The sequence below is a fragment of the Vulpes vulpes genome, chromosome 9 (assembly GCF_048418805.1).
Source record: "Vulpes vulpes isolate BD-2025 chromosome 9, VulVul3, whole genome shotgun sequence".
Taxonomy (NCBI): domain Eukaryota; kingdom Metazoa; phylum Chordata; class Mammalia; order Carnivora; family Canidae; genus Vulpes; species Vulpes vulpes.
This window is the reverse complement of record NC_132788.1, coordinates 4793142-4820600: the sequence shown is the minus strand read 5'-3', so window position 1 is coordinate 4820600 and position 27459 is coordinate 4793142. Positions and strand designations below refer to the sequence as shown.

Genomic DNA, 27459 nt, shown 5'->3' with positions numbered 1-27459 from the left:
CTGCCTCAGGACTCTAGGACTCCTGCTTGGGCCCCGTGCTGTCCACCAGCAAGGACTTCAGGGGCTGGGGTGCAAGGAGGAGAGTTGGGCTTCCACTCCCACCATGACCTTGGAGAACTCAGAGGCAGCGGGCAGCCGGGGTGAGGGGGAGCGGCAGGGGGCACAGTGGGTTTAGCCTCTGACACTTGATTTTGGCTCAGGTCGTGATCTCAGGGTCCTGGGGTCAAGCCCAATGGAGAGTCTGCTTCCTCTCTCTCCCCTCTCCTCCCCCAAATCACACACACACTCTCTCTAAAAAATAAATAAACGTTAAAAAAAAAAAATAAAAACCCTCAGAGGCAGCAATTCTTTTGCCACCTGTGGCCTCAGCATCGTTCCTCAGGACCCCTGTGCCGGCTCAGCGTCTTGGCAGACTCTTCTCCCGAGTGTGTACATGGACCCTGGTACATTCCAGTGAAATTTGGGAGCCCCTATGTCAGCTACTCTGCAGAAACTGAGACATGTGGGACTCGAGGATGGGGCCATCTCCTGTCTGTGACAAGGCAATGTCACTCTTGAAACTTTTTAAAACTTGGGGAGGGATGTTGAACTCCGATGCATCGAATCTGTGGTTTGAGGTTCGCTCTGAGGATGATCCCCTTTTGGGAGGGGGGACGGGGGGAGTGATGCAGTCTGAAGATGGAGGGCGGAGGGAAGCGGTGGTGAAGCCCCCTGGGGCCCCCAGCATGTGCTCGAACCCCTGCCTCACTGGACTCCACCATTAATCGAGTGTCCGCCAGGTCTGATGGTGGCGCACTCCCGTGTCCCGTGTCCTCGCAGCGCGTGAGTGCGGCTCCCGAGCAGGTGTGGCTCCAGGTAAACTGCTTGCTTAGTAATCTCCGCTAATGCCCTCCCGCTTTCAAGTCCATCTCTGGCCGTCTGAGCTGTGCCGTGGGTGCCAGGCCCCGAGCCCGGGGTGGCCTCGCCGATGAAAAGGGCAGGCGCCGCGAGCCCCACGCCGGGCGTCGCCACTCACGCACACACAACTTATCAAGGGCTTCTTTTGTACTCGGGACATGGAGCAAATTGGCCATTTGTCTGTGGGGTAATGGGCTCTGCTGCGATATGAAAATCTCTCAAATGGTTAAATTCAATGACATTATATCAGAGTTCATGAAGAGCGACAACTGCACACAGTTTAATTCTATTTAATTTTTTTTAAGGGGGAAAAAAGCAAAGGGAAAATGTTTTAGTTTCTCTTAAGCTGATTTCTCTCTGCTTTTTCTTTAAAAGTGCCTTTCTAGTTGCCACACAGTGATGTGATCATTATCTGCCACCTTGTCGCCTTGCTGCCTCTGCATGCAGTAAAATACAAAAAAAAAAAAAAAAGAGAGAGAGAGAGAGAGAGAGAGACCAGGGGAGCTTGTGAAGTATGACTTCCTATCCCAAGACTCATTGCCTGCGATTCGTAGCGCTTGACAGTAATGATCTTATTACAGTACTCTGGACCTTGAAGAGATTTCATGAGGAGAGAGAAAGGACAAGCCTCCATGTAATCAAGTGGTGCTGAATATTCCACGCGTTTTTGATCACACACTGATTGGGCACAGTTTTAGCCCATCTTCTAGTCAATTATGCATGGCCCCTGTGCTCTCGGATAGTCAGAAACATTGATGGCTGTTGTCTGGGTTCTGGCAGGCAGCCAGGGGTTTGAAGTGCCTTGCACACCATCATCCCAGGATAAGTGCTTTTTAGTTAGAATTGATTACCTTTCTTTGGGTTTTGCTTAATAGCAAAACTGCATTTGGAGAGGGCTTCAGGTGAAAAATGGACGTATTAGCCATTTAGAGCACCTGAACTCCCAGTCGATCCTTCGGCTTCCCTTGTTTCTGTCTAATTCCCGCTTAATGGTAACGACGTTTGATGATGTTTAAGACGGCCCCGTCCCCTTCCGCCGCGCACCCACATCACGCACGCGTGGAGGGCAGTTGGAGTGCGTGGCCACCGCGTGCGGGGTCCCAGGTCGGTTCCGGGGGAGGCTCCAGGCTTCGAGGAGGGTCTCCGTCACTTAGCTTCCGCCTTGGCCAGGAGGCATTAATTACCCAGAAAGATCATCGTCTGCAGGGGACTAGGTAGCCAATTCGTCGTGCAGTTGGCTGGCTCGGCGCAGGTAACTGTGGCACGCGTGGCACTGAGGCCTGGCTGGGCACGCTCTGCCACCCGAAGCCCGAGAGGGCTGTTAGCTCGTGGCTTCTGTAGTTGTGTACTTGCCTTTACTGATCTCAGAGCCTAGGCATACTTGAAAGGATGAGATTTTTTTTTTTCCTACCAGAATGATCACTCGGTACTGTCCGTTCTGAAGCTAACCCAGTTAAGAAAATGGTAATGTGCATAAGAGAACACGGTTATGAGCCAGGATTTTGGCTTCCTTGTGTCAGCCTCTCAACCCAGGTTCTAGATGTGTAGTTGGTCTCAGAATCATCAGACAGGAAATATCTTTTGAACGTGTCCTATGCATGTTAATATGCAGGACGGACCTCAGAGTTGGACATGCCAAAGCCGGGGGAGGAGGAGGGATTTAGGAGAAGTTTCTAGAAATCTGTCTCGAGTCCACCTCTAGCCGTGGAGGTGACTGACACCGGAGATGTGAACTGTGGCATTTCGCCACGGGGTGCCTCAGTAAACCTGACTTGACTCTTCTTAATTGAGTAAATAGGTAGCTTTGTTCTCTTACTTGGTTTTCATTTAGAGCGTTCTTGCTTTCTGCAGGTGGGAATAATTTTCCTCTTCAGTGGCTCTCTGCAGAAGCCGTGATTCTCTGTAGGCAAGGTTACCAAACAGCCCTAGGAGAGCTTAACAGAATCCCTCACTCCCTGTTCTGTGCACGTGTGCACACAGAGGGATTTTTTTCCTTTCTCAATTTTTAGAAATATTTTATTTCTAAAATATTTTAGAAAATATTTTATTTTCTATCCATGCAGATTTAGTGGTGATTATTTACTTATTTATAGATTTTATTTATTTATTCTTGAGAGAGACAGAGAGAGACTGAGGGAGAAGCAGGCTCCCTGTGGGGAACCTGATGCAGGGCTCAATCCCAGGACCCCGGGATCACGACCTGAGCCGAAGGCAGAGCCACCCAGGTGTCCCAGTGGTGATTCTTTAAAAGAGAAAACCACAAAACTGAAAAGTTTTGTTTAAAAGAGAAAACAACAAAAGAGAAAAGTTGACCATCATTTACAGCCAGAATTGCAGGCCCTGTGTGTAGCCTCTCAACCCCCATGGGGGCCTGTGCCTCTTATTCACATCCCCACTCCAAACCGTGGCTTATCTAGGACTTTTCCTAAGGCCTAAATTCATATAAAATAAAGGATCTTATAATAGGCTGTCAAAAGGACATTCCTCGATTTTGATAAGTTACTATTCAAGCTGCTGAAGACTTATGTCCTCTTACCCATGGCTACATGTCAACAGGTTGACAAAATATATTTTTACAACAACTGGAAAATATCAAATCCCCAGCAAATAATGCACATTTTAAAGGCCATAATTTTAGAAGAGTGTAGCATGAAGTAGGAGGACTCTTCAGCCTGGTAATCTTCACTGAACAAGTGAATCTAGTGTTCACATTTAAAGAGGAAGAGTCAATAAAGTCAGAGAGTTTGGCCTGTGCGTGCAGAGTAGCTCTTGTAATTAACAGGTAATTTACTCCGAACGGGCCAATCAATTGATGTAAACAATTTAAGACCAACTACTTTCTTGAATTCCACCCCCCACCCCACCCCACCAATATTGGTTCCCCACACTGTTGGGAGCTCAGTCTCTTAAAGCTCGGACACGAGGAGGAAGGGAAGGATTCAGGTCGTGGTTGATGCTTTGGGACTATTTTCTCCAACAGCTCGTAACAGTGAGCGTAACCTGTGTCGTCACTGGCTCTCGGGGCGTGCTGAGGACAGGTGTGGGCAGCCGCCTCCCGATGCTGCCAGTGGGGGCTGCGGAGGGACCTAGACATGGGTTGGCTGTTCGGCCTTGAGCAGCGTAGAAACGCCCCCACCGTGAGCACTCATGGAAGGGACGAGACGACGCCAGCCCCCGGCCACCGTCTCCAAAATGGTGGCCTTGGTCTGTTCACCTTTTGAACACTTGAAGGTGAATATGTTGCTGGCGTCAGTAACTTGTTACCTTCTATTTCTGACCACAGCGGATCAGAGTAGTTTACCCAAGAGGATTCTTTGTCCCAAGTTCCTTCGCTTGAAGAATTCTAAAACGTGATTTGAAGCCGTTCAATTTATAGGCCAAATCCAGTTCTTGGTGTAACTTTTTTTCCAAACCCCAAAGTGTTCCATATCCCCACCTCCACACCCTTGAGATCAAGCAAGTACATTGTGTGAACGTGATGGAACATTCCATGAGCGCTCAAGGTCTGCGTCAAGAAAGGCGCTCACCACTGCAGGGCATTTGCAGGTGGTCTCCATGGGAGGAAGCGTGCCCTCGGGGAGACTCGGAGCTCCCGGGATGCCGGGGCCACGTGGGGTGGGACCGAGGGGCCGCAGCAGAGATGCTTCGGGGACAGGGGGGAGGGGGCAACCAGGGCTGGGAGGGGCTCCATCCAGGCAACGTTGCTCTGCAGGTGAGGGGCAGGTGCTCCCTTCACCATTTCCTTGGACTCCATCCTTCGTTTCCAGCTGTCCTCCCATTGTCCCTCATTCTTCTCATTTCACTTTTTTTTTTTTTTTAATTTTTTTTTTTCATTTATTCATTCATGAAAGACGGCGGGGTGGGTGCAGGCAGAGACACAGGCAGAGGGAAAAGCAGGCTCCATGCCAGGAGCCTGATGTGGGACTCGATCTAAGGTCTCTAGGATCACACCCTGGGCCAAAGGCAGGCGCTAAACTGCTGAGCCACCCCAGGATTCCCCCTCATTTCACTCTTGATCTTTCTTTCTTGATCTTCCTTTATCTGGGACTTTTCCTGCTTTTTTTCTCTTTTTCTCTTTTTCTCTCTTTTCCCATCTACACCTTATAATAGACTTTTCTCCCTACTTTGTCTCTTTCCTTGCACGTTCATTTCTTTAACTTTTTATCATGAGAAAACATGTAACATAAAATTTGCCCTCTCTGAGGTTACAGCTCATTGACCTCACAATCACAGTGTCCTCCAACCATTGCCGCTGGTGATATCCAAAACTTTGTCGCCCCAAAGGGCTCCCCCAGCCCTGAGTGACTGCAGATCACTCAGACTTCGTGGATCTGCCCGTGATGAACATGGTCCATAAATGGGATCGTTGAGTGTATGTCCTTCATGCCTGCTCTCCCTGTTTCCGGGGCTCACCCATGTGGCACACATGTCAGCTCCCCCTTCCTTTTCAAGGCCAAGTAATGTTCCACGAGTGCACAGACCATGTTTGGCTTCTGTGGTCACCTATTGGTGGACACTGGAACCGTTCCACTTTTGGCTGTCATGTAATGCTGTGGCAAACATTGGCATAAAATACCCGAGTCTCTCTCTTCACTTTTTTGCACTGTGTATGTAACAGCGTGCTTTGCTTTTCGAAGAGCAGCTGGATCCCCTCTTTCCTTACATTGTTCTCTGACTTTCCTTTTTTTCCTCATCAGCACTGTGGACTTGAAGGACCTCCCACAGTTGAGAGAATTAATTTGTGTCTCCCTCTTAGTTACAAAGCCATATATGACTTTAACATGTGTTTGAATTTTTTCCCTTTTTCTTTTTAAAAAGCTCCTTTCACTGGTCTGTGAGTGGGGTGGATTCCCCATGCCCACCGCACGGCTGGGTCACACCTAGCTGGAAATCTCTGCGTCCGAGACCACAGACTTCTCCCAACCATGCAGACTCAGAGCCACAGGGCAGCGTCCCCAGAGGGTGTGCTCCTGTGTCCACGCACGTGTCCCCACGTCGCGGCACAGCCATTGCTCACTGGGCTCGCTCAATTGCAGAGGCCAGCCTCTTCCCTTGTCCGCAAAACACTGGCATGCCTGCAAAACTTCCCAGGAATGAGTGGCCCGGTGGGTCCGTGAAGCCTTAACGACTAGAGATTATTACTCCTTACTTTTTCTGGGTCGAGAGGTCCTGCCGCCACCTTCCCTGCCCTCCTCACAGAACTTCCCACTACTTCTGGTCCCTGGTACCAGTCACTTAATTTCCAAGATGACTTTGGGCTGAGCGCTAGTGACCTCTCAGCGCATCTTTGCCTTTGCGTCGTTTCGAACTTCAGGTTTACAAAGGAATGCGTCCGATTGCTGTGAGCCCGTGTTTGCATGCTTCTCTCTGTAGTCACGCAGTCGTTCATTCTTCTGCTCTTTGGAATCTATGTCCTCTGAGGCCTCCTCTCCTATATCTTTGGGGTTATTATCATTATTGGTAACACTGAGCTCAGGATGGGAGTGATAGCAGGTCCTTAGACACCGTGTTACCTCTGGCACTTTCCTCTGTCCTTGGAACGCAAGAATCTTTCATTCAGGTCGATAACAGACACTTACTGGCCGTCCTCTCCCAGGAGGACGCTGTTCTGAGCCATTCCTGAGAACCAGGGCCAAGCTAGAGGCAGCCTTGCCCACCAGGACCCCCACCGTCCAGGGGTGTGTGGCCTTTCAGGGGTCACAGGGTCCTGGTTGAAATCCTGATTCGTGAAACCACATCTCAGTTGGTGTATCGGGTAGGTGACAGATGAGCTGAGGAGCAGTGGGGTCCGCAGCTACACGGTGACACATTGAGGGACACGTGGGCCATCAGGAAGGATACATGGAGCTGGAAGATCATAGCCTCCAGAGTGAAGGCCCGAGGGTGCACATCCTGTGCCCATAAGCAGTGGCAAGGAGGGCCCCATGTGATCACGAGGATGTGGAACGTACAGGAGTCCCTGGGCCGCGGGGGGGGAGATGTGAGAGGTGCAGGAACAGGATCTGGAGAGTTCGGGTCATGCCAGCCTCTGGGGGTGTAGTGGGGACGCAGTCTCAAGGATGGGAGTCAGGGAGGATCAGAGATGTGCATGACCGTCTGTCCCCACAGGAAAGGCCTGGAGGCGTGGGAGGGTCAGGTGGGTGCCACAGGCAAGGGAGCCACCTGATTCCTCTGGCCTAGAAGCAGCAGGAGTGGCCACCTGGCCAGCTCCGTGGACAAGGTCCCGATGTCTGATTCAGAGCTGAGATGGAGGGCGGGGGGGATCTGGCCCCAGAGAGCCTGTGCTGCAGGTGACACACATGCGGCTCAGAACTAACATTTAGGGAAAGGTCAGCTAGGTCGCATGTAGGACCAGCGTCACAAGGTGCAGACATGGTCTCACACCAGGACCTGGTTGCCCCCAGAAGACGTTCTTACAACGTTCTATCATTAAACTGCCCCACGTGGTCTGCCATATGCATCCCCTATTCGTTATACTGTTTTTATCTTTATCCTACTTATTTTATTGGTTTCAATCAAATTTCAGACCCATAAAAGCTCAAGTATAGATGCCTGTTTTGTTAACCACAGTTTCTTTTTGAATAGAAGCTGCTATTTTTGGGATACATCGTGCCCCTTAAAAAGCCCTTGTCGTCCCTCCCTTTCCTCTCCGCCGGCCACCCAGGCCAACAGGTGTGGTGTCTGCCCCCCAGAGCAGTGGCCCAAAGAGGCTTCCCTGCAGTCTCTGGCTCAGGTATTAGGACAGGGTCCAGCTTGTCTCTGCTCCAGTGTCTAGGGCCTCACTTACAAGACTTAAGCCCAGAGGCTAGAAACTTCTGGAATGTTTGTCGCTTGTTGATGCTGCCTGTGAGGACTTTTGCTGGGGCTGTCGGCCAGAACACCTGCACACGACCTCTCCGTGTGGCCAGGGCTTCCTCCCGACATGGTGACCACCAAGCATCGTAGGAGCTGGAGCTGTGCAGCCAGGAGGAAGCCTTGTTTCCTCCTGTGCCTGAGCCTCCGAGGACACAGTGTCTGTTCTACCATAATCTGTCAATTCGGTCGCAGCGTCCCACCTTGGTTCCAGGTAAGGAAATAGACTGTCTCTTGCTTGGAGGATGGCAGGGTCCCAGGAGAGCACATGAATGTCACATATGGCTGTTCCCGTTATGGAAAAATTGCGACAGGTAGCGAATGAATACACGATGCATCAGGTTGTGATCAACGCAGCAGAATGAGGTATAGCAGGGCAGGAGGACTCAGGACCATCAGGGGGCAGGGTTATTTTCTGCGATGGGCGAAAGGGCCTGGAAGACTCAAGGAGACCCAGTGGAGGGGAAGCTGGGAGCCACAGGTCCCCTGGGGTCGGCGTGGTTAAGTAACAGGAGAAATAATTTCATTTAATTTTTAAGAGTTGCTACATGTTTCTCTCTCCATTCTTTAATAGAAGAGTCAATACAGAAATATATTCTTATTTCCTAGCCTGTTCCCCACATAGAGTTGTATTCCAGTATTATGCGGTGTGTCCTTGCCAAGCAGCTCTAGGAACCAGAACTTGTACTGTTTTTGAAGGTGGTCCAGAGACCCACCAAAGGGATGCTCAAGAAAAATGACAGTTTTTCTGTGTACCACTTTAGCCTTAAGGTAAAGGCTTAAGGTAAAGAAGATGAAATGCAAACAAAAAAAAAAGTTTTTTTATCCTGCATGGAATTATTTTCAGAGTTGGGTGAATGGCATTAGAAGTTTTCCAACAGTAGAAGGACACGCCCTTAATAGGTGGTGTTCCCTTACCCGTGCTCTTGAGATGCAGACAGTCACATGAGGTCATCCTGCTCCACAGGTAATTAAGGCATTTCCCTCTGCAACCCCTTATTCTAACGAAGGAGAAATTTGTCTTTTGCTGGATTATTTCTTGGAAGGGCTTTATTTCTACTCACTGCTCCGACTTCAGAAAATGTTCCTCTTGCTGTGATCGTCTCCTATAACGTCTAACTGAATTGCAAGTCGGGGGTGAGGGTGAGTAAAGATTCTGCACAGAATCAAATTTTTAAGAGACGCTTAGCATCTCACCGTCCGTGAAAGCGACGTGGGAAGCATCTCAAGGCCCAGATCCCCCTCCTCTCCCTCAGGTGCCAGCTGTGCGGTTGTTTTTTTTTTGTTTTGTTTTGTTTTTTTTTTGCAAAGGACGTGGCGAATCGGGCCCGCAGGTGGCCGTGTGTGAAGAGGGTCGATGGTGGAAGTTGCGGGACCAGGCAGGTAGGAGCCGGGCCTGCTGGGTTTGAATTCGGCTCTACCTCTTACGGGCGGTGTGGCCAGCCCGGGGCTCCTCATTCGTCTCATGTCAGTGCTCTGAGCTGTAAAATGAGGTGACCATCGGGAGTCCCCGAGCACGGAGGACAGAGCCTGCCCCTCGCTCTTGCCTGGGGATTCGGTTTGTTTATACCACAGTAGTGTCTTGGGAGCCACATCACTTGCAGTGTATGTGGAGAGGCTCTGGGCTCCCCCAGAAGGCCCGGGGGCACCGCTAGATCCTGACTTGAGGGGTCCCTGGGTCAGTTGCGCTTTTTCAGATGTGGACAGTAGCTGTCAGAGCTTATCCTCTAAACAGCACTGGCCACAATTTTTAGGCTGAGTCCCCGACACCCAAAGCACCTGCCTCCTGCTGTTCCCCCCCCCCCGCCCGTGGCAGAGCGGCCACCCCTGTTGCCCCGTGGCGGGGACAGGACCCGTTTCCACGCGGAAGGGGCCTGTTGCCTCAGGGCCCACCCCTCAGACTCCTCTCCAGTAAGATCTCCCGCTGAGCTGAGCACCACCCGCCGCCTCCCGCAGAGTCTGTCCGGCCCCAGAGGCAAACCAAAGGCTGGCTGCACCGTCCTGGCTGCCTTTAACATTGGAAATCCGAAATCCACTCCCCCCTGCCCCCCCCCCCAAAAAAAAAAGACATTGAAAATTCCCTAATTAAAATAGTGGCAAAAGTGCATTAGAAGCGAAGAAACATGACTTACTTTACAGGTGTGGATTTTCTACGAATGGCCTAGAGATGACTTTAACACGGACTCTGCATCTTAGAGACTCCGGCGGGGTTGTTCTCCCTCTGCATTGGCAGCAGGAGGTCTGGAGAGCCCCTAGTTTCCAACACTGATTTTCCCTCGTGACTCTACACTGTTGGGGTGACAGTTACTTTCTGCCTGGGGCAGCTTGTCCTGTGTCCATGAGGCGTTTGTTAGAAACACTCCACACGGGTTAGTCTTGCCCTTCAACTGTATTGAAACCCCCAAAAGACAGGACATGAACCTGATGCTTGCTGGTGTCCCCCAAAAGCCCGGCACCATGCACGCGCATGCGTGGTGTGCAGTAGACATGCAGTTCACCAGGAAAAGGAGGCAGAGAACCTCTGTGGGCCCACGTGGAAGTGCCAGTTGGTTTTCCCAGGTATTCCTTTTGTGCGGGTTGGTTTTACGTGGCATCAGCCCAAAAGTTTGTGTTATGGAGCATGAATCCACCAAGATGCTCTGGAGGAAAAAGTTAAGGGAAACATGGTCTTGTTTCCCTGTTGGGAGTTTTAGATGGACAGCAGCAGACTGAAGGCTCTTGGAAGCCCTCCATTTAAAGGAAGGAAAACAAGGGGTGCCTGGGGGGGGGGGAGGCCTCAGTGGGTCAAGCCTCCGCCTTCGGCTCAAGTCATGATCCCTGAGTCCTGGGATCAAGCCCCACAAGGGGCTCCCTGCTCAGTGGGGAGCCTGCTTCTCCCTCTCCCTATGCTCTCCCCTCCCCCCTGCCCATGCACTCTCTCTCTCTCTCTTTCAAAATAAATAAAATCTTTAAAAGAAGGAAAATAAAATCCTCATCTCACTTACCTGAACTGACACCAGGCACATGTGACCATACCTGTCTAAACTCTTGTTCACTCCTCAGGACCATCATTCTGTTCTGGAACACATTTTTGGGAAACGTTTAAATCAAAGAGTACAGTGTTGTTTTTCTAAAGATTTTTTGAAAATTTTTAAATAATCTCGACACCTACCGTGGGGTTCAAACTCACAACTTGCGAGATCAGGAGTCTCAACGCCCCCACCTCCTGAGCCAGCGGGCGCCTCGGAGTACGGTGTTTTAATTGCTTATCCAGCAGCACCGGGGATGTCCCAACACCTCCCCCCTGCTAATTTGGGAGTTAGTGAACACGTGGGATTTCACCCACGTGAAAACCCAGAACATTCCTAGTGGCACACAGGTCCTGGGTGTTTGCTCAGCTCTGGAAGGCCACACATCCAGGACAGCTGTGGTACAGACACCTGCCCCGTGGCCCCCAGCCCCAGATTCCCATAGAGCTCCAGGCGGGAATTACGGCTCACTTTATGGATCACCTGAAATCATACTACACACTTCCCTTAGGTGTCCTTTTTAGTAACTCTGCACTTGGATTTTCTCATTTCAGGTAATCTTAGAGAATGCCGACCTCTGCTTGAATCCCTTGCATTTAGCATCTTTTCCACGTGCGTGTTCTTCTGTATTCCCAAAAGCAGGTCACGCTTGGGACCATTCCCCGACCTTTTCATTGCTGCGTGATAGTGGCTGGAGAGGATGCAGCCTTTCAGCGCTGGCGCTTATGTACATCTTGCATTTACTGATTTTTGGGAGAACATTATAAACGGAGGTTTGCTTCTTTCTGTTTGGAAACTTGAAAGACAAATCCTCGGCATATTTACCATTCGTTATTTACTGTCTGCCGAGCTATCCGCTAATTGCACTCCGTGCATTCTCTTCTTTAGTTCTGACCCCCCCCCCCCCCCCCACACACACACACACAGGCGTGAGGCAGGAGTACAAGGCTCAAAACGCCAGGGTGTGTTGGTTTCCGTGTTACGTCAACATCTCGGGGAGAGAGTATGTTGAGTGCCTTTGATTTTTTTTTTTAAAGATTTTATTTATTTATTCATGAGAGACACAGAGAGAGAGGCAGAGGGAGAAGCAGGCTCCTTGTAGGGAGCCCGACGCAGGACTCGATCCCAAGACTCCAGGATCAGGCCCTGGGCTGAAGGTGGTGCTAAACCGCTGAGCCCCCCAGGCTGCCCTAATGCATTTGATTTTCATCATCAGTAAACGCTGCTCCGAATGAGGATGATCCTCAGCAGATGGTGCCAGGGAAAGACACGTGTCATTTTGAGTGTTGTTTATAAGGGAAACCTTGAATTCACTTAAAGCCGCGCTCCCGACCCCCTCCCGTGGCAGGTGGGGGGCGGGAGGGGAGATCCACGTCTCGCAGCAGGCTCGCGCGGTGTGGACACGAGGCAGGCTGGCTGGCGGATGACAAACCGCCTCGACAGGGCCCTGGGACGCTGCGGATCCGATGCTGCCATTGAGAAAATCTCCGAACTCGCCGGAGCCAATGGGAAGTCCGCGTGCCCCCTGCTCCTGCCCACTCCGTCCGTCGCCGCCTCTCCGCGAGGCTTGTCCATCTTTGTTCTCCTGGCGCTTCCCTCTTCCCCCGATCTCTTCTCTCCCTTGCCCATCGCCCCAAAAAAATCCATTGTGCAAATTGACTCGGAGATGGGCCTTGATAAAACACCGGTGTTTCGCCCTCGCAGCCTCCACGCGGCGGGGTTATTAGCTCTTGCTGATTATCTGGCTGCGCGAGCCGAAGCACGTCGGGCTTGGAGGTGTGCGGAGATTAACGGGGGGCTTGCCAGCCGTTTGTCACACAAATAGCGGTGCCAGTAAACTGAAAAACGATAAATCATTTTTCTCAGGATTGAAACCTTTTATCAGTTGTTTCAGTTTCATTATTCAATCAACGATTAGCAGCCAGCCCTTGTCACTCGGGCCGCGGCCCAGGGCTGCTGCTGGCTGGGCCGCCGCCCGGCCCCGTCCGTCCCCGAGGTCGGGGCCCCTTGCTCCCGCCCGTCCTCTTGCTGGGTCACTGCCACTTGACAGGTCACAGAGAGCTAGCGTCTCTCGTGCACCTCCTGATTTCCACTCACGCTTTGACACACGTTCCTTCCGACTGCGGCGGTGAGATCAGCAAACAGGTGCGCCTTTTGCTTTGACCTCCCACTGGGTGTTTTACTTAAAATGCTTTTGCCTTTTAATTTAAATGTCAGCCGTCTTGATTAGAGAAGTGAAGTGCTGGTGTTCTAGCTCGCACCTGAGTCTCGACGTCCGAGGGAGCCTGCGGGGCAGGGGCCCTCTGGCTGCCAGGTCCAGCGCCCAGCTCACCTGGAGGGAGGAGAGAGGGCGGGGCCTGGGCTCCAGGCCTGCAGGTAACCGACCCTCTGGAGATGCCGGGGGCCCGCAGTCCACGTGTGGACCCGCCTATACAGCAGTCGGTGTGCGCTGACACTGTGATTCACAGGAAGCAGAGTCATTCTAGAATGTTGCCAAATCATGATCATCAGAAGGGGCCTGCTTATTTTATTAAACTGGGAACCACCGAGAGAGGGATCTTTGCCTTTTTTTTTTTTTTTTCATTCGGTTCCGGTCTATCAGAAAATATAATTCTACCACTGGCTAAAAACATAGAAGAGGCAATAAATAGTTCAGTTTATTTATATATGTGTCATAGAGACCCTGTGTGATTAGTCTGCTGGAGCTCTACTTGGCCGGGAGTGGAAGGGGGCGTGTGTGTACACGTGTATGTGTGAAGACTTCAGTGAAGACTTTTTCGAGAGAGAGAGAGCAAGAGTGTGTGCACAAATGAGGCTGGGGCAGAGGGAGAGGGAAAGCAAGAATCCCAAGCAGGCTCCACAACCCAGCACAGAGCCGGATGCTGGACTTGATCCCACGACCCTGAGATCAAGACTTCAGCCAAAATCAAAAGCTGGTCGCTAAACTGACAGCCACTCAGGCGCCCCTAGTAAAGATTTTTAAGGTTTATTTATTTATTTTAGAGGGAGAGAGCACAAGCAGGAGGGGCAGAGGGACAGAGGGACATGGAGAAAATCTCAAGCAGACTCTGTGCTGAGCACACACACAGGGCTCAGTCTCACGACCCTGAGATCATGACCTGAGCCCACACCAGGAGTCGGATGCTTAACCGGCTGAGCCACCCAGATGCCACAAGACTTTTTTTTTTTTTTAATTTATTTATTTATGATAGTCACAGAGAGAGAGAGAGAGAGAGGCAGAGACACAGGCAGAGGAAGAAGCAGGCTCCATGCACCGGGAGCCTGACGTGGGATTCGATCCCGGGTCTCCAGGATCACGCCCTGGGCCAAAGGCAGGTGCTAAACCGCTGCGCCACCCAGGGATCCCGCCACAAGACTTTTTAAAATATTATAATTTTAGAAGTCATTCTGAATTGTGTCTCCACTACTTTGAAAAATATTTCCATACCATCCTAAGATTGATCTGTGTTTTTTTTTTTTTCCCCTGGGTGTAGTATATTTTTGCGAGGGCCGTGACCGAATCTCGTGCCTTCAGTCCCCGTAGCATCCACGCTGAGATAACTGCACACGATAGTGATTAGTGGCTTGTCACATGTTGATACCTGTTGTCCAGCCGATTAAGAAGCAGCAATCTGGAGAAGTTCTCCAACTTCCACGGTGGAGCCAGCCTCCGAGGTAACCAGTAAAAACCTCTGCACTGGCAAACTGGAACATTCCCAGGCTGCTCCTTTGGGAGGGTCTGCTCTGCCCCATCGATCGAACCAGTCCAGGCCCATCCATTGAGATCCCTTCCTCCGCCCTCCCTTCCCATCTTCCTCGTGTGCGTGAGACCCTGTGTGTGCCGTGCGAGGTTTCCTTCCCAGGCACCTGGATACTTGGAGTGGTGTCGATCTCACATACACGGTAAGGGCAGGATGCCGCCGTGTGCCCAGGCTGACTTTGTGGCCCTCTCGGTGTCGAGTCCCCTTCACCCCTCGTGGCAGCCCTGGGGTGGAGGTGGAAGGGGACCGTGGCCACCTGTGCCTCTGCCAGATGGCACAGCGTTGGTTCCCTCCTCAGCCCTGTTCTCTGTTACCTTCTCTCATCCGTGCACCCCCTGGGAAGACAGCAGATGCTCACCACTGGTCGCTTTGGCCACTGACCCGCGGAAACCCACCAGTCCCTGTGACCACGTCTCCTCTCTGAAGGGAGCAGCCCATTGCTGTCCTGATACTTTTTTTCTCGGCAGTTTGCATGTCCTGCATATTCTAAAAAATATCATTTTTTTTCCTGGAAAAGAATTAGAAAAAAAAAGAAATAATAAAAGAAAACCCCCTCAAATAATGCATATGTGGTACAGATTCATATGTTCCACATTCATTCATGAAACTGATGGTTGGAAACCAGAAGGCCGTGAACTCCCTTCTTCTGGGGAATGAGCCACTTTAGCATTCCTTTCTCCTGCAGTTTGGGGTTTTTACAGAGGAAATGGGCTTCAGTGAGAATAGCCAATTGCACCTCATCTCTGAGGCCTGAGTAAAATATATCTGTTTGGGACAATATTTTGCAGATGCACTTGTGATTACAAACTTGTCTTTCCTGCATAACTTAGTATTCCTCTGTTTAAGAAAAGGTGCTGCTTTTGTCTCCTGACACTTGGGAATTGGGGTTCAGACTTTTCCAGAGCAGAGACCTTTGCACGGGTCTCCCTGAATTTCCTGAAATGACCCTGGTCATTAATTTTATTAAACTCTTTCACTTTTGGTTAAAAGGTGAGTTTTTTTTGTGCTGACGACAAGCAAAGGTCTAAATTCGGGGGGTTGGGGGAGACTTTTTTCTCTCATTGGATCGAACTCCTTTTCGGACTCTTAGAAGTTAATCCTGAAAATAAGCTTGGAGAATTGTTCAAACAAGGGGCACTTTTGTTAAATATATGTTGTAACTCACTAAAGGGGGAAAAAAATGTAATTTCAAGGTTCGTAATTGCAAACGAAATACAAGGAGACAGCGTCGTATCCGGAAGCACTGGCCTTGGTGAGTTGCTGCCTCCACAGAGCATCGGTTCACAAACACATCCTGAGACTCACGTTCACAATCAGAAATTAAACTGCGCTTTTCAGCACAACTGCCAGGTGGAGCAGGCTTTGAGGTTGTTAAGAATTTGCAGAGCAAGTGCGACAAGCACTGTCCATGCCACACAACGATTGCAAATTGTCTTTAATTTGTAAACGTCAGTTTAGTGAGAATAAGTGATGTCTTACAATGAGGTAATGGTGTCCTCTGTACGTATTCCAAGCTACAGGATAATCCTTTCCCTTGGTAATGTCCCTCGTGGCGCTTCATTCTGAGGAAACAGTTAAAATGACTGGGAGAAAAATACTCCCATTTTTGCCCAAAGATGCTTCTTGTAGTATTTTTAATAGACTTTCTTCTCTAGAAAAGTTTCTAGAGATCTCTAGAAAAGTTGAGATACGGCAGGTAATTCCCAAATGACCTCTCCCCTCACACACACACGTGCCCACATGTGCACAACAATTTCCCATATTATTTACGTCTTTAATGAGCATGGTGTAGTAATGAGCCACTATTGATACACCATCACCTTAAGTCTATACTTGTTTAGGATTTCCATAGTTTTACCTACTGCTGTCTCGGTTCCAGGATGCCATTAAGGATGCTGCGTGACGTGCCGCTGTCGTGTCCTTAAGCTCCTCCTGGACATGTTCTCAGACTTTCTTTGTTTTCCATGACCTTGAGAGTTTTGAGGAAGATTGGTCGGTATATTGTAGGACACTCTGCTCTTGGAATTCATCTGATGTTTTTCTTTGGATGAGTCTGGGGCTGTGGTTTTAGGAGGAAGACCCGAGATAAAGTGCCATGTGTTGGGGATGCCTGGGTGGCTCAGTTGGTTAAGCATCCCAATCTTGACGTTGGCCCAGGCTGTGACCTCCATTGGGTCCTGAGATCGAGCCCCACATCAGGCTCTGCACTTGGCACGGAGTCTGCTTGTCTCTCTCCCTCTCCCCTTCTGCTCCCCTCCTCAAAATAAATAGTCTTTTTTTTTAAGTGCTGTTTTTATCACACCCCCATCAAGGGTCTGTACTGCCACTGCCATCGATGCTGCCGTCATCACTGGCTTGAGGTTGTGTTTCGCAGGTTGGCTCTTTGTGAAGTTACGCCCATCACCTCTCCAAGCCCACACAGCCCTTTTTGGGAAGCCTCTGTGCAGCCCTCGCTGAGGAGTGGGGAGTTAAGCTCCTCTTCCTCTAGGGTCATGTATCAACATAAATTATTTGGGATTCTTCCTCGTGGGAGGTTCGACTCTTCTCCCCATTTTTTCTTAAGATTTTATTTATTTATTCATAGAGATGCAGAGAGAGAGAGAGAGGCAGAGACACAGGCAGAGGGAGAAGCAGGTTCCATGCAGGGAGCTCGAAGTGGGACTCGATCCAGGGTCTCCAGGATCACGCCCTGGGCTGCAGGCGGCGCTAAACCGCTGCACCACCTGGGCTGCCCTCTTCTCCCCATTTATTCATTTATTTGCTTATTTTGTTACATCTGCATGAACTCTTGGATGTTTCCTATATACTTTAGGTTATAATCCAGTACCGCTCTGCTTATTTCTGTGCTCAGAATGTTCCAGCTTCAGCCTCTGGAAGTCCTTCCAATTGGCTCCCAGTTCTTTTGTCACTCCCCACACACTCCCCCAGCAACATAGGGTGGGTCTGCTTGTTTGTCCTAGCGCCTCCTTACTTCCTAGAACCAGGAGATGCCCCAGGCTCACCCTATGCATTTCCTGCCCCAGTTCTAGAATGAGCCACTTCTCCAAGGAGACCCTTTTCTTTTTGTGGGAGAGTGGTATTTGAAACTGAGAGCCGTGGGCTGGATTTGTTTGTAACAACTGGTCGTCAAGTCTCCTGGGCTGTGTCAGCAGATACCGCAGAGAAGAGCGACGTGTGTGTGTGTGTGTGTGTGTGTGTGTGTGTGTGTACACCTACCTCTAAGCATTTCTGTATGTGACCATCTGTATCTATATTAAGTCAAATAAGACACTATTTTTAGTGGCGTGAAACTGGAAATAACTACATGCCTAACAATGGGACACAACTACGATATACACGATACATCTGCTAGCTCCACGACGCAGCCGTTAGGAAGGACAGTCTTGAAAACTATGATCAACCTAACGCCTTAGATTCAGAAGTAATATCAGTGTCTGTAGAAACCATACTTGTGAGTTGGGGTAACTGCACATATATGGATAAGAACTTTAAGAGGACGATGGAAAGGATAGTCAGATGGGTCATGGTCTGTTCTTACTATTAAACTAGTGGGAAATTAGCTTTGTTTCTGCAATAATATGGAAGCAGTGTTCCAGTATGTTCTTGCTCGAGGCTGAATAAAGTTGGTGTATTTAAGTTACTCTTACAGAAAGGAATGAGACCCCTGTTGTTACTCTGCTGTGTGAGTACAGCCCCCTCTCGGGCCCTCCTGAGATAATCGTGAGTTTGTTCACGCAGAGCAGCCAAGGGGCGAGCTGCCACGTTGCGGAGCTACGGTGGAAGCAGTTTTACGGGAAGCAGCCAGCCAGTGTTTCGAGGCATGCGTGTCACGATAGCAAGAAGAATCAAAAGTTTAGAACTCTTGTGTTTTCCACACTGGTCCTCCTACTCGGCTGGCTCCACGGGTACCCACGTATCTTAGCTTCTGTGGTCTCTGGAGCTACAGATCGGAATTCTGTTGGGAATTTCCGGAGCAGTTCTTAAATGCCAAAGGTTGCAAATGTTTCCTAGAAGACGTTTTCACCGGTCTTCTCGGATGCAGATGGCCACGTCGAAGGGGACTGTGACGGATGGAATAACCCTGAAGTGTCCCGTTTCACTCGGGCAGGTGTAGGAAGTCAACTACAAAGATGGTAGATCAAATGCGGCGTCTGCCATTGTGGAGGCTGGTGGTCCAGTGATCACAGACCCTCAATTACAGCCCTGCGAGGGAGCGCGAGCAGCCGTCATTAAATAATTATGCCTTTGATTAGTTGCTTTAACTGGTCATCGCCTTTGAAATGTGATAGCGCAATTTAAAGTTTTATTAAAAAACTATTTTTTCTGGAATTGTTGAGAAAGATTTTGAGTAAAAAAGAAAAGAAAGAAAAAAATTGAAAGAAAAGCCTGCATACATTCTCTTGGAGGAGATTGAGAAATTAAAATGAAGGAAGGAAAGCAGGGGTAGGGGGGGGGGGATGAATGTTTCCCATTATCACTCCTACCCGTGGTCAGAAGCTCGGGCGGCCCGGTGCCCAGCCTCCCGCGCCCTCCCAGCGTGGCCGGCCCCTCGCCTGCCGCCCGCTTCCCCGAGCCCTGGGCTGGCCCTCGGAGAGGGGCCGGGAGATGCGGCCTTGCTTGCCCATGTGGGAACACGGCTGACCCGATCTCACAAAAGGTGTATTTCGCACACATCATCCAGCTTGGAAAAACTCCCTTGAACCTCTTTTTGTCTTAAGTGACAATTCAGTTTGCTTCTTTCTGTTTGGAATGCCAAGTATCCAGTCCAGTAATACGAAACGCCGTTCACGGAGTAACTAGAGCTAGGAAAAGCTGGGGAGCCAGCAGGGCACTTCATGCCCATTGTCTGTTCTCGGGTCCCACTGTCAGTAATATCCTATCAAGTCACACACACACGCACGCACAAAGCCTTTCCTCCTCAAAATGAATAGCTGCTCCATGAAGACAGGGAAAGAAGTTAACGTTATGTATTGACCTGTTTCTCATCTCCATCTGAGAAAGTGCCAGACCCAAAATCTACATACGGATTTATCACAAAGGTGTGTGCGGCTTCAGCTCTTATTTTATTTTAGTCACTGTTAAAAGTCATCCTCTTGGCATCGTACTGAAATACCCAATTAATTTTGGGTGCACCTGAACCCTTGCTCTGCAACGCAGTGTGTTTCTAGGCCACGAGGAAAGCCAGCTCTCCACCTAATTGGAACTTCTGGTTTTATGGCGCATCCCGGAGCTTTCGCTTAGTTTTTATTTTCACTGTTTTCTGGGGTTAATGGTATTTTCTGTGTGCATCTGCATTAACCACTATGCAGAAGCCCTCGGCAGCTTGCAACTCCTAGCGGCGTTAAAGAAGCCACCACTACTGAAATGGTATTTGCTGTAAAGAAAGCCATTGTGAATTATTGGAAATTGAATTAAAATTGTCTAATTAAGGGTCAGTGACTTAATTTCCGGGTTTTCTTCAATTGGGTATTTTATCTTCCGAGTCCTAGCGCTCCCGATTACGAAAAGAACGCCAGTCTTGCTAGAAACTGGTAACGACGAAGTTCTTTTTGCTTCCTGAACATATGTCCTATATTTGCCTGGCCTCTGGTTTTGTTTAATCCTCTGAAAGGCCTTTTTAATGGACGTTTCAACGTGACTACTTCTCTGTGTGGCAGCCTCTGGGAAGCGACCGTTATGTCAAGCCCCTTCACAGCTAAAGGAGTGAGCTCACATCGCGTAGGAATCTTCGGGGTTGCATCTTATGGAAAAAAAAAAAAAAACCACTGCCTTTTTATAAGAGAACAGAACATTTACACAGTCTCGTTGAGCAAATGAACGTTCAAATGGCCAGCACAAAAGAAATCTCCAATCTCTAACCTCACAATGAAATCGCCGCCGACAAAAGATCACGGGGTACCAGGCGTGCTAAACTGGAAGTGACACAGAACCCCAGCAAGACCCACTCCTGCCCACGGGGGGCCCCTGGAGGGGGATGCTCTTTATCCGGTGTCCCGGTCCCCGAGGCCCCGAGGAGCAGGGGCGCTCCCCTCTGCACCAGTGGCATTTACACCGATGACATCTTTAAAAATAAATAAAATCCGCGCCTGGTGTGGACGGGGAGCGGTGCTATCTGACAAGGCTATCATTTGGCTTCTCTAAGAGGCCCAAGTTTACAATCCCTCGTAGGAATGGGGAGGGGGTTCTTCATCTCATCGGGAGACAAGGCATTCTTAGAAATGAGTGACACACCTTCTCCGGCCCAGCCCCTTCCTCCGTGTAGGTAAAAAAAAGATCCCATTAGTTCTCATAATTGATTCTGAGGGCTACCGCCAGCCTCGTTCAGCCGCCCCGGTCAGCCCACGCCGGGGATGTAATTCAGGTGCACTTGAACATCCAACATGGCAGGCAGGGCTTGGACATACAACCTCACGGCTGCATCATTTTTTAATCAGCTATCTGAGGAATATTTATCTAATCAACAAAGAGTGCTGTCAGGAGGAGACCGGAGCTGACATTAATATAGGTCTGTGGTCTCCCGGTGCAATGACGGAGGAAGAGTTCAGGATAAAACCCTGCTCGTTTGAGCATGCCAACAGACTGCGGAGGATTTTTATTCCACTTATAAAGAGCTAGTCGGAAGATTCTCTCGTTGGAAAATCTGCGTGTGATCAGTTCTCAGCCATCCATTCACATGCTGCAGTTTAAAAAAAAAGAGAAAAGGTTTATTTTTTTATTTTCACTTTTTTTTTTTTTTTTTTTTTTTTTTTTTGCTCAGAGCAACAAAATAACAAATTTTCCTTTAAAATAAAATTTTCGAGTCCCTCATGGTCATCGTGTGAACTCCTATGAAAAGGAATAGCTTGCAGAAATAGGGAGATGTGTCATAATTGGGAGTTGTTAACTCTAAATGATTCCAGCCACTCCGACTTAGGAGAAAGCCATAATTTGCACGTTCTCCCCTTCGCTCGCTCTCCTTTGAAAAGATCGTGACTGTCTGTTAGTAATTAGGAGTCGAGTGTGTTGCGCCGTGCCTCATTTTGGACACCCGGGTGGACAGAGAATTCATCGTTTAGAACTATCAGGCCTTACCTTAAAGAGATACTCTGCGAGTTGGAGTTTACGCTAGCCTCTCTTCTCTTTGGACTTACGACTCCGGATAAGCAGCATTCGAGACCCCAGTGGGCTGGGTCACAACCTGCCCCGCCTGTCAGTGCGGCCCCCACTCCCCAAGAAAATCCGTCACCTCCCAACGTGGATCTCCGTGGGGGGACCATGTCAGTAGACATCCGGAGTGCATATGCCAATACACCTGTCAACATCAGGGTGTGGGTACCAGAGGTACCAGTCACCTCTGTTCACCTTTCTTTGTAACTCAAAGATCACCTTATAGATTCACTTTGCTAATGATAACTCCAGGGCTCATGTGCCAGAGGGCCCTTTGTCACTTTGAAGGGGGAGTTGACAATGCCACTGTTAGCAAAAGGCACTCAACTTTTAGCATAGCTTGGAGGATGCGTCCCTGCTGCCGTCTTACCCTGTCTTTTTAAGAAGTTTGGTCCTTTTAATCCTTACGAAACACGTTCCAACTGGTATAATGATGAGTCCCACGTCCTTCTCTGTTTTAATTCTCAACCTTCAGCCGTGTGTCCCGTATACCGCCTCCTGCCATGGTGTTCACGTAACGGTCTGGCATTCGCCTTGAGCTCATGTGCCCGTTTTGCTGCCTCATGGGGAGAGGGCTGTCTTGGCGTTGGCAGCCTTTCCCCAGGCTCCCAGGCTCTCCTGCCGACCCAAGTTTTGGGGTTCAGAAAGTCCCATAATTCACAGGCTAAACCGAAAAGAGCTCCATCTCACCATTTGCATCTGGGGCTGACCGTTCACTTTATGTCTGAAATGACATGTTGGAGGGTTGTGTGTCCTTTGAGTTTTGCGTTTGTGTTCTCAACGTTTAAGACCGTGCCGAGACATCACACTGTTTAAGTAGCTCTGGGAAGCACTGCAAACTGTTTAGAGAAGAGACTTGCGTATCCAGTGAGCACAACAGCCGGAATGGAGAGCCCCGATGGCACGCTCACGCGCTGCCGCCTTTCTGTCCAAGTGATGTGAAGCTCTGACATTCAAAAAGTAGTTCTGTGACGAGTAACACTAGTCACAAAAATCAAAGTAAGTTAGCCTGTGTTTATTTATTTTTTTAATTGTTTTAAAGATTTTATTTATTTATTTATTCGTGATAGACATAGAGGCAGGGACACAGGCAGAGGAAGAAGCAGGCTCCATGCCAGGAGCCCGACATGGGACTCAATCCCAGGTCTCCAGGATCACGCCCTGGGCCAAAGGCAGGCGCCAAACTGCTGAGGCACCCAGGGATCCCCTAGCCTGTGTTTAAATGGGAGAAACTGTATCCCTGAAATTAAAAAAAAAAAATTCTAATTAAAGATTACCCAGAAGATTTAGAGGTCAGAACTAGTCCTCCCGAAGCCCTCAAGCATCACCACTTATTGCAGAGGTGGGCATGGTGTGTAATGGTGGTGCAGAGCGAGGTGCCTGGCCTGCAGCAGCAGGATGTCGTGCTCCTGCGGCGGCTTGCTGGAGCCTCTATGTGTCCTTTAGAAGGGAGTCCAGGCGGCAGCACCACACATAACTGGAGATTTTATCGATGATAATACGATTGTATTTTCTCTTTGAGAAGCTTCTGAACAAGTGGACCTAGAGCAATCAATGCCCCAGGAGACAAATGCACGTATCAGGACCTTGGTATCCTCCAGAAAAAGTCCATTTGTCTAAGAGGAAGAAAGAGGCATGACATTTTACACATTAAAATTGATTATTTCATCAATAGGTTAATAGAAAACCAGGCTGTTAGCTCACTTCCTGCTTATACAGCCATACGGTAATGGGCGATCAGAGCATGAAAAATGCAAGGTGTAAAGCAGGCGAGGGAAGAGGTTTGCACCAGAGCTTTCCTCCCTGCCAGAGAGGTGCCCAGCCTAGACTCTGCCTATTTATATGTAAATGTTTGAGAAGGAGGTAAGTTGTCTGCTGAGGAGCCTGTAGCCTCTTTGGCGGCTACTACTTTCCAGAACTTGTGAAACGTGAGCCAAGAAACCAGAGCTTCATGTGTTGGGATAATTAAACACACAATTAATTCTACGAAAGCATCCGCTATACCTGAGGAAGCGGATAAATATTCATCGAACATTTCTAAACACTTGAAAGCTGTGACCAGTTTGGTCTGCTTTGTGTTGAGGTCTCGGCGTTTGCGCTGCTGGGTACCTGCAGCTAGCTCCCTTTGCCAGGTGGGATGTTACCTGGGGCAGGTACCCCGGAGGTGGTCCACAACCCTGGAGGGGGGTGGGGGAGCCTCTCCACCCGTGCAATGTTGAATTCAGACCCATCTCCTGTGGAAGGGCTGCATCACCGACCTTAAATGCCCAGTACTGCAGAGATTACGTTCCTTATTAAATTATTTGTTGGTTTTCTTAGGCATTTGAGTTATGGCTTATTCTTTTCATTTTAAATCAGGTAACAGCTAAGCTACAGCTTGTTTTTTTGCTTTCATCGTTAACATAAAATTTGTATCCTGAATATACGGGATGTGCTTCAGGGTTGCACTTGCTTGCTTAAACGTCCCCACTTCTCGCATGTACCTTATATCCTCCCTCCAAATAAATGGAGTTTGCACCGAAGTGCTCGAGATTCCGATCAGTAGTGCAACTCCTCGCGGGGATGACCTGGTCATCACCGCGGGTCGTGCGCCGGCCGCCAGAACTGGGCACACCCAGAGCTTACCCCGGGCCATTCGAGATTGAGTACTTGGGCTCTAGCACTACCGCAGGCAGCAGGTGAGAACAGCCAGCCTGTCGTGAGTCAGGAGTGGCTGGCGTGCGAGGGATCACTCGCCAGCCTGTACCTTGTTTCTGGATCAGTCTATGAGCCACAGGGTCACCCTGGTTCTCCGAGGTGAGCTTCAGACACACGTGTGGCAGTGCACGCACCTGCCTTCCCCAGGTGAGCCCTTCTTTCCTACCAGCGTTCAGCAGTTATCCAAGGAGGGCCTACTGGCAGGTTTGACCACTTTCTTTTCCTGGCGGTGGAGATGAAGAGGGAGGGACGGTCCGGTGTGCACGTTCTTCAGGAACGTGGGTGACTGGCCACCACCAACGGGGATGTATGTGCCCGAGGGGGGGGCCCCCAGCCCTCCGGTCTGTGGCTGCGTCTCCAGCTACTTGGCATGAAGACTTGCACCGTAAGAACCTCCCCAGGAGGTTCTTAGCTCCTCGCTGTTTATGAAACGTCTCCTCTGCGCTGGCAGGAGCCAGGTGTCTGCAGTCCTGAGTGTATGAGCTGGGGGCACAGGTGAGATGAGACCATGTCCCTGGGGAAGCCTGCCTCAGGAGGCCGGGGACCCCAGTCACTGCACACACTGTTAAATTCGTTCTGCATTTCACTCCCAAACCCCGGGTTCCTCTGTGGGTAACTCGCTCTTTGTCTTTCTTTTCTCGGATGCTTTCGCGGGCTGAGCTGAGAGCTTGAGGCGGGCGCTCTTCGGGCTCCTCGGAGCTCCACTCAGAGCCTCCAGCGCCCCGATGGGAAGGAGGAGGCACCCCGGCCTTTGCCGGTAGCAGGATGCTGGCAGTCTTGCCGGTGCCGCCACTGTCCAGATCAGAACAGGTCTGGGGAGCAGCGTCCTCCCTGTGGGCAGCGGTGGGCGTTCGAGACCCGCCTTCTGCGACACACACGTGACCTGCTAACCACCAGGGCATCTTTTCATGTGACAGGCTCCCAGCACTTTGCCAAAAATCAAAGGGATCGTGGCCGCTGGCCAAGGAGAAGCCGGCGTGGCACCGTTGGGGGGAGCCCCGTGTCCAACCCGCAGGGCCAGAGGGACGCATGGGCTTCCTTGCCTGGTTGTCTGATTTTGTGCAAACCTAACGACGCTGGCTGGCCGGCCCCCCGCCCCCTCCTGAGCTCCGAGGGGGACAGCGGTGGGCGGTGGGGGTGGGCGAGGGCCCCGCATGCACCCGCCTCCCGGGGACGCCCACCCGCCTCCCGGGGACGCGGCCGGGCCGGGGGCTGACGTCACAAGCTGCTTTGACATTTCTTTTCTCCCCTTTTCATTTGTTTTCTTTTCCTTTTTGTTTTCTCTCCTCCCCCCTCCCCACCCTCCCCTGCTCTCGGGATGCAGCCAAACGCAAGGCTTGGAAACTAAACCGTGTTGGTAGCCTGCGAAATATTTACAGCAGCAGCAGCACCAACACCGAAGGTAACGCCGCGCCGCCCGGAGCCGCATGCCCCTCGCTGTCCGCGGGCTCATCCCGCCGCCTCCATCTCCGTCCGTGTGCTTGCTCTCGCCATCCGTGTTCCTTTCAGCTTACTTAAATTTTGACCTTTCGCTTCAGTCCTAGAGTAGCGATGTTTAAATTACTTCAGAAACCTATTTTCTCCTCTTTTTTTCCCCCCTCTCCCTTTATACATGCGGGCACTCAATGTAATATTTCCCAAGTTATTACAGTTTTTAAAAGTGTGAGTATCAGGTGTAATGATCTGTAGCCAAATACAATAGTGTGCCGTGACATTTAAGTAACAGTCTTAATTTGTTTTGTGGACGCATACTCCATAATGCTGTGTGCGGCTCTAATCCAGAGGCAGCCAGGCCCGGGTCATTTGCATGGGCTGCTATTGCTTGTAAATTCAGTATATTGTTGTGTTTCTAAAGGTCGCCTGGTGCCAAAGTTCACAAATTGACTTGCGTTGCTTTTTCCACCGTAGACAGCCGCCACTGCTTTTGTATAATAGCAGATTGAATTTTTCCCACCTTCATTTGAACAACACAATTATAAATTGCCTTTTTTTTTTTATGATTACAAATGTCAAGGGTCAGCATTATTTTGATGCCAGGCAAAGGAAAACCACCGTCAGCCCAAGCGCTTGTAAGGGAGGCTGGTGTACAAGGCGTACGATGCAAAATAGGTCACAATCCAGCGATCTTGGTATAATAGGGGGACATTTTTTTTCACTTAAGTGCAAGCCAAATGGGTCAAGTAATCGCAAGCTCGTGCCCTAACACTAATTGACTTATTTGGGGATGATTATAACTGTAATATTTTTCTTAATGTCACTGTTTTCTGGGCTGTTGATTTTAGCGATTGCCAAGCGGTGGCATTAAATCTCTTGTAAATTTTAAATTGCACGCTATTTCTGTAAACAAGTCCCCCTCTTCACATCCCGATCATTAACCTTTGCTGATTTATATCACCATCCTCTTCTTCTTCCTTCCACAATTACTCCTGCCTTGCCGCTGAAAGCCCTGCTCTCAGCCAGGAGGAAAAAAAAAAAAAAATGAATCTGGAAAACAAAACTACATTTCCACGATGGCTCATTAAAGTCCTATTTTTTAATCACAATTTTTTTCTCATTCTTCAAGGGGAAATTGTCATCTGGTAAGGTACCAGTGGAGCTTGACCCCCTCGGTATATCTCCTTTCAAGGCATTCATTCAGGAAAGACAAAACGAGAGGGGAAAATAATAGAATTTTAGGAACAGCAGTCTCATGCAACATCATTTTTTTGTCGTATTTTAAAGGGTGTTCGGTATACTCATTCACTCTTTTTTTAGTGTGTGTTTTTCAACTTAGGCTGCATATCATTCCTTTCCCCTGTGTCCTTCTCAGGTATGTTTTTCGTGTGTGTGTGTATGCATTTGTCACAACAAATTTGTTTATTGACTTCTGGCCTTTAAAAAAAAAGTGATGTCTGGTTTTCCGTGTGGTCGTGTACGAAGTTTTGGGGGGCTGTAAGGAGGCAGACAGTTCCCCTGGGGACTTGCTGACGGCCCTCCCTGGAGACACCGGTGGGCTGCAGCCCATGACAGGTGTGACCATGTGCAGAAGGGGAACCTTCTCAGCCTGACCGACCAGGTAATCTGCAGTATCTGCCCTGCCCAGTGCTCCTGGCTGGGGA

General features: G+C 49.8%; 1 protein-coding gene across 29 annotated transcripts in view; it reads left to right on the top strand.

Moving 5' to 3' along the window:
* Positions 1-27459, top strand: part of AGAP1 (ArfGAP with GTPase domain, ankyrin repeat and PH domain 1) — a 524640-nt gene that overhangs the window by 406548 nt on the left and 90633 nt on the right. For 14 of the 29 annotated variants that reach the window (XM_072719112.1, XM_072719104.1, XM_072719096.1 and 11 more), the window contains one exon: positions 25686-25763. The exons of the other annotated variants lie outside the window; for them this stretch is intronic. In XM_072719112.1, coding sequence (XP_072575213.1) covers positions 25686-25763 — 78 coding nt within the window. The remainder of the gene's footprint in view (positions 1-25685; positions 25764-27459) is intronic. 29 annotated transcript variants of the gene reach the window in all.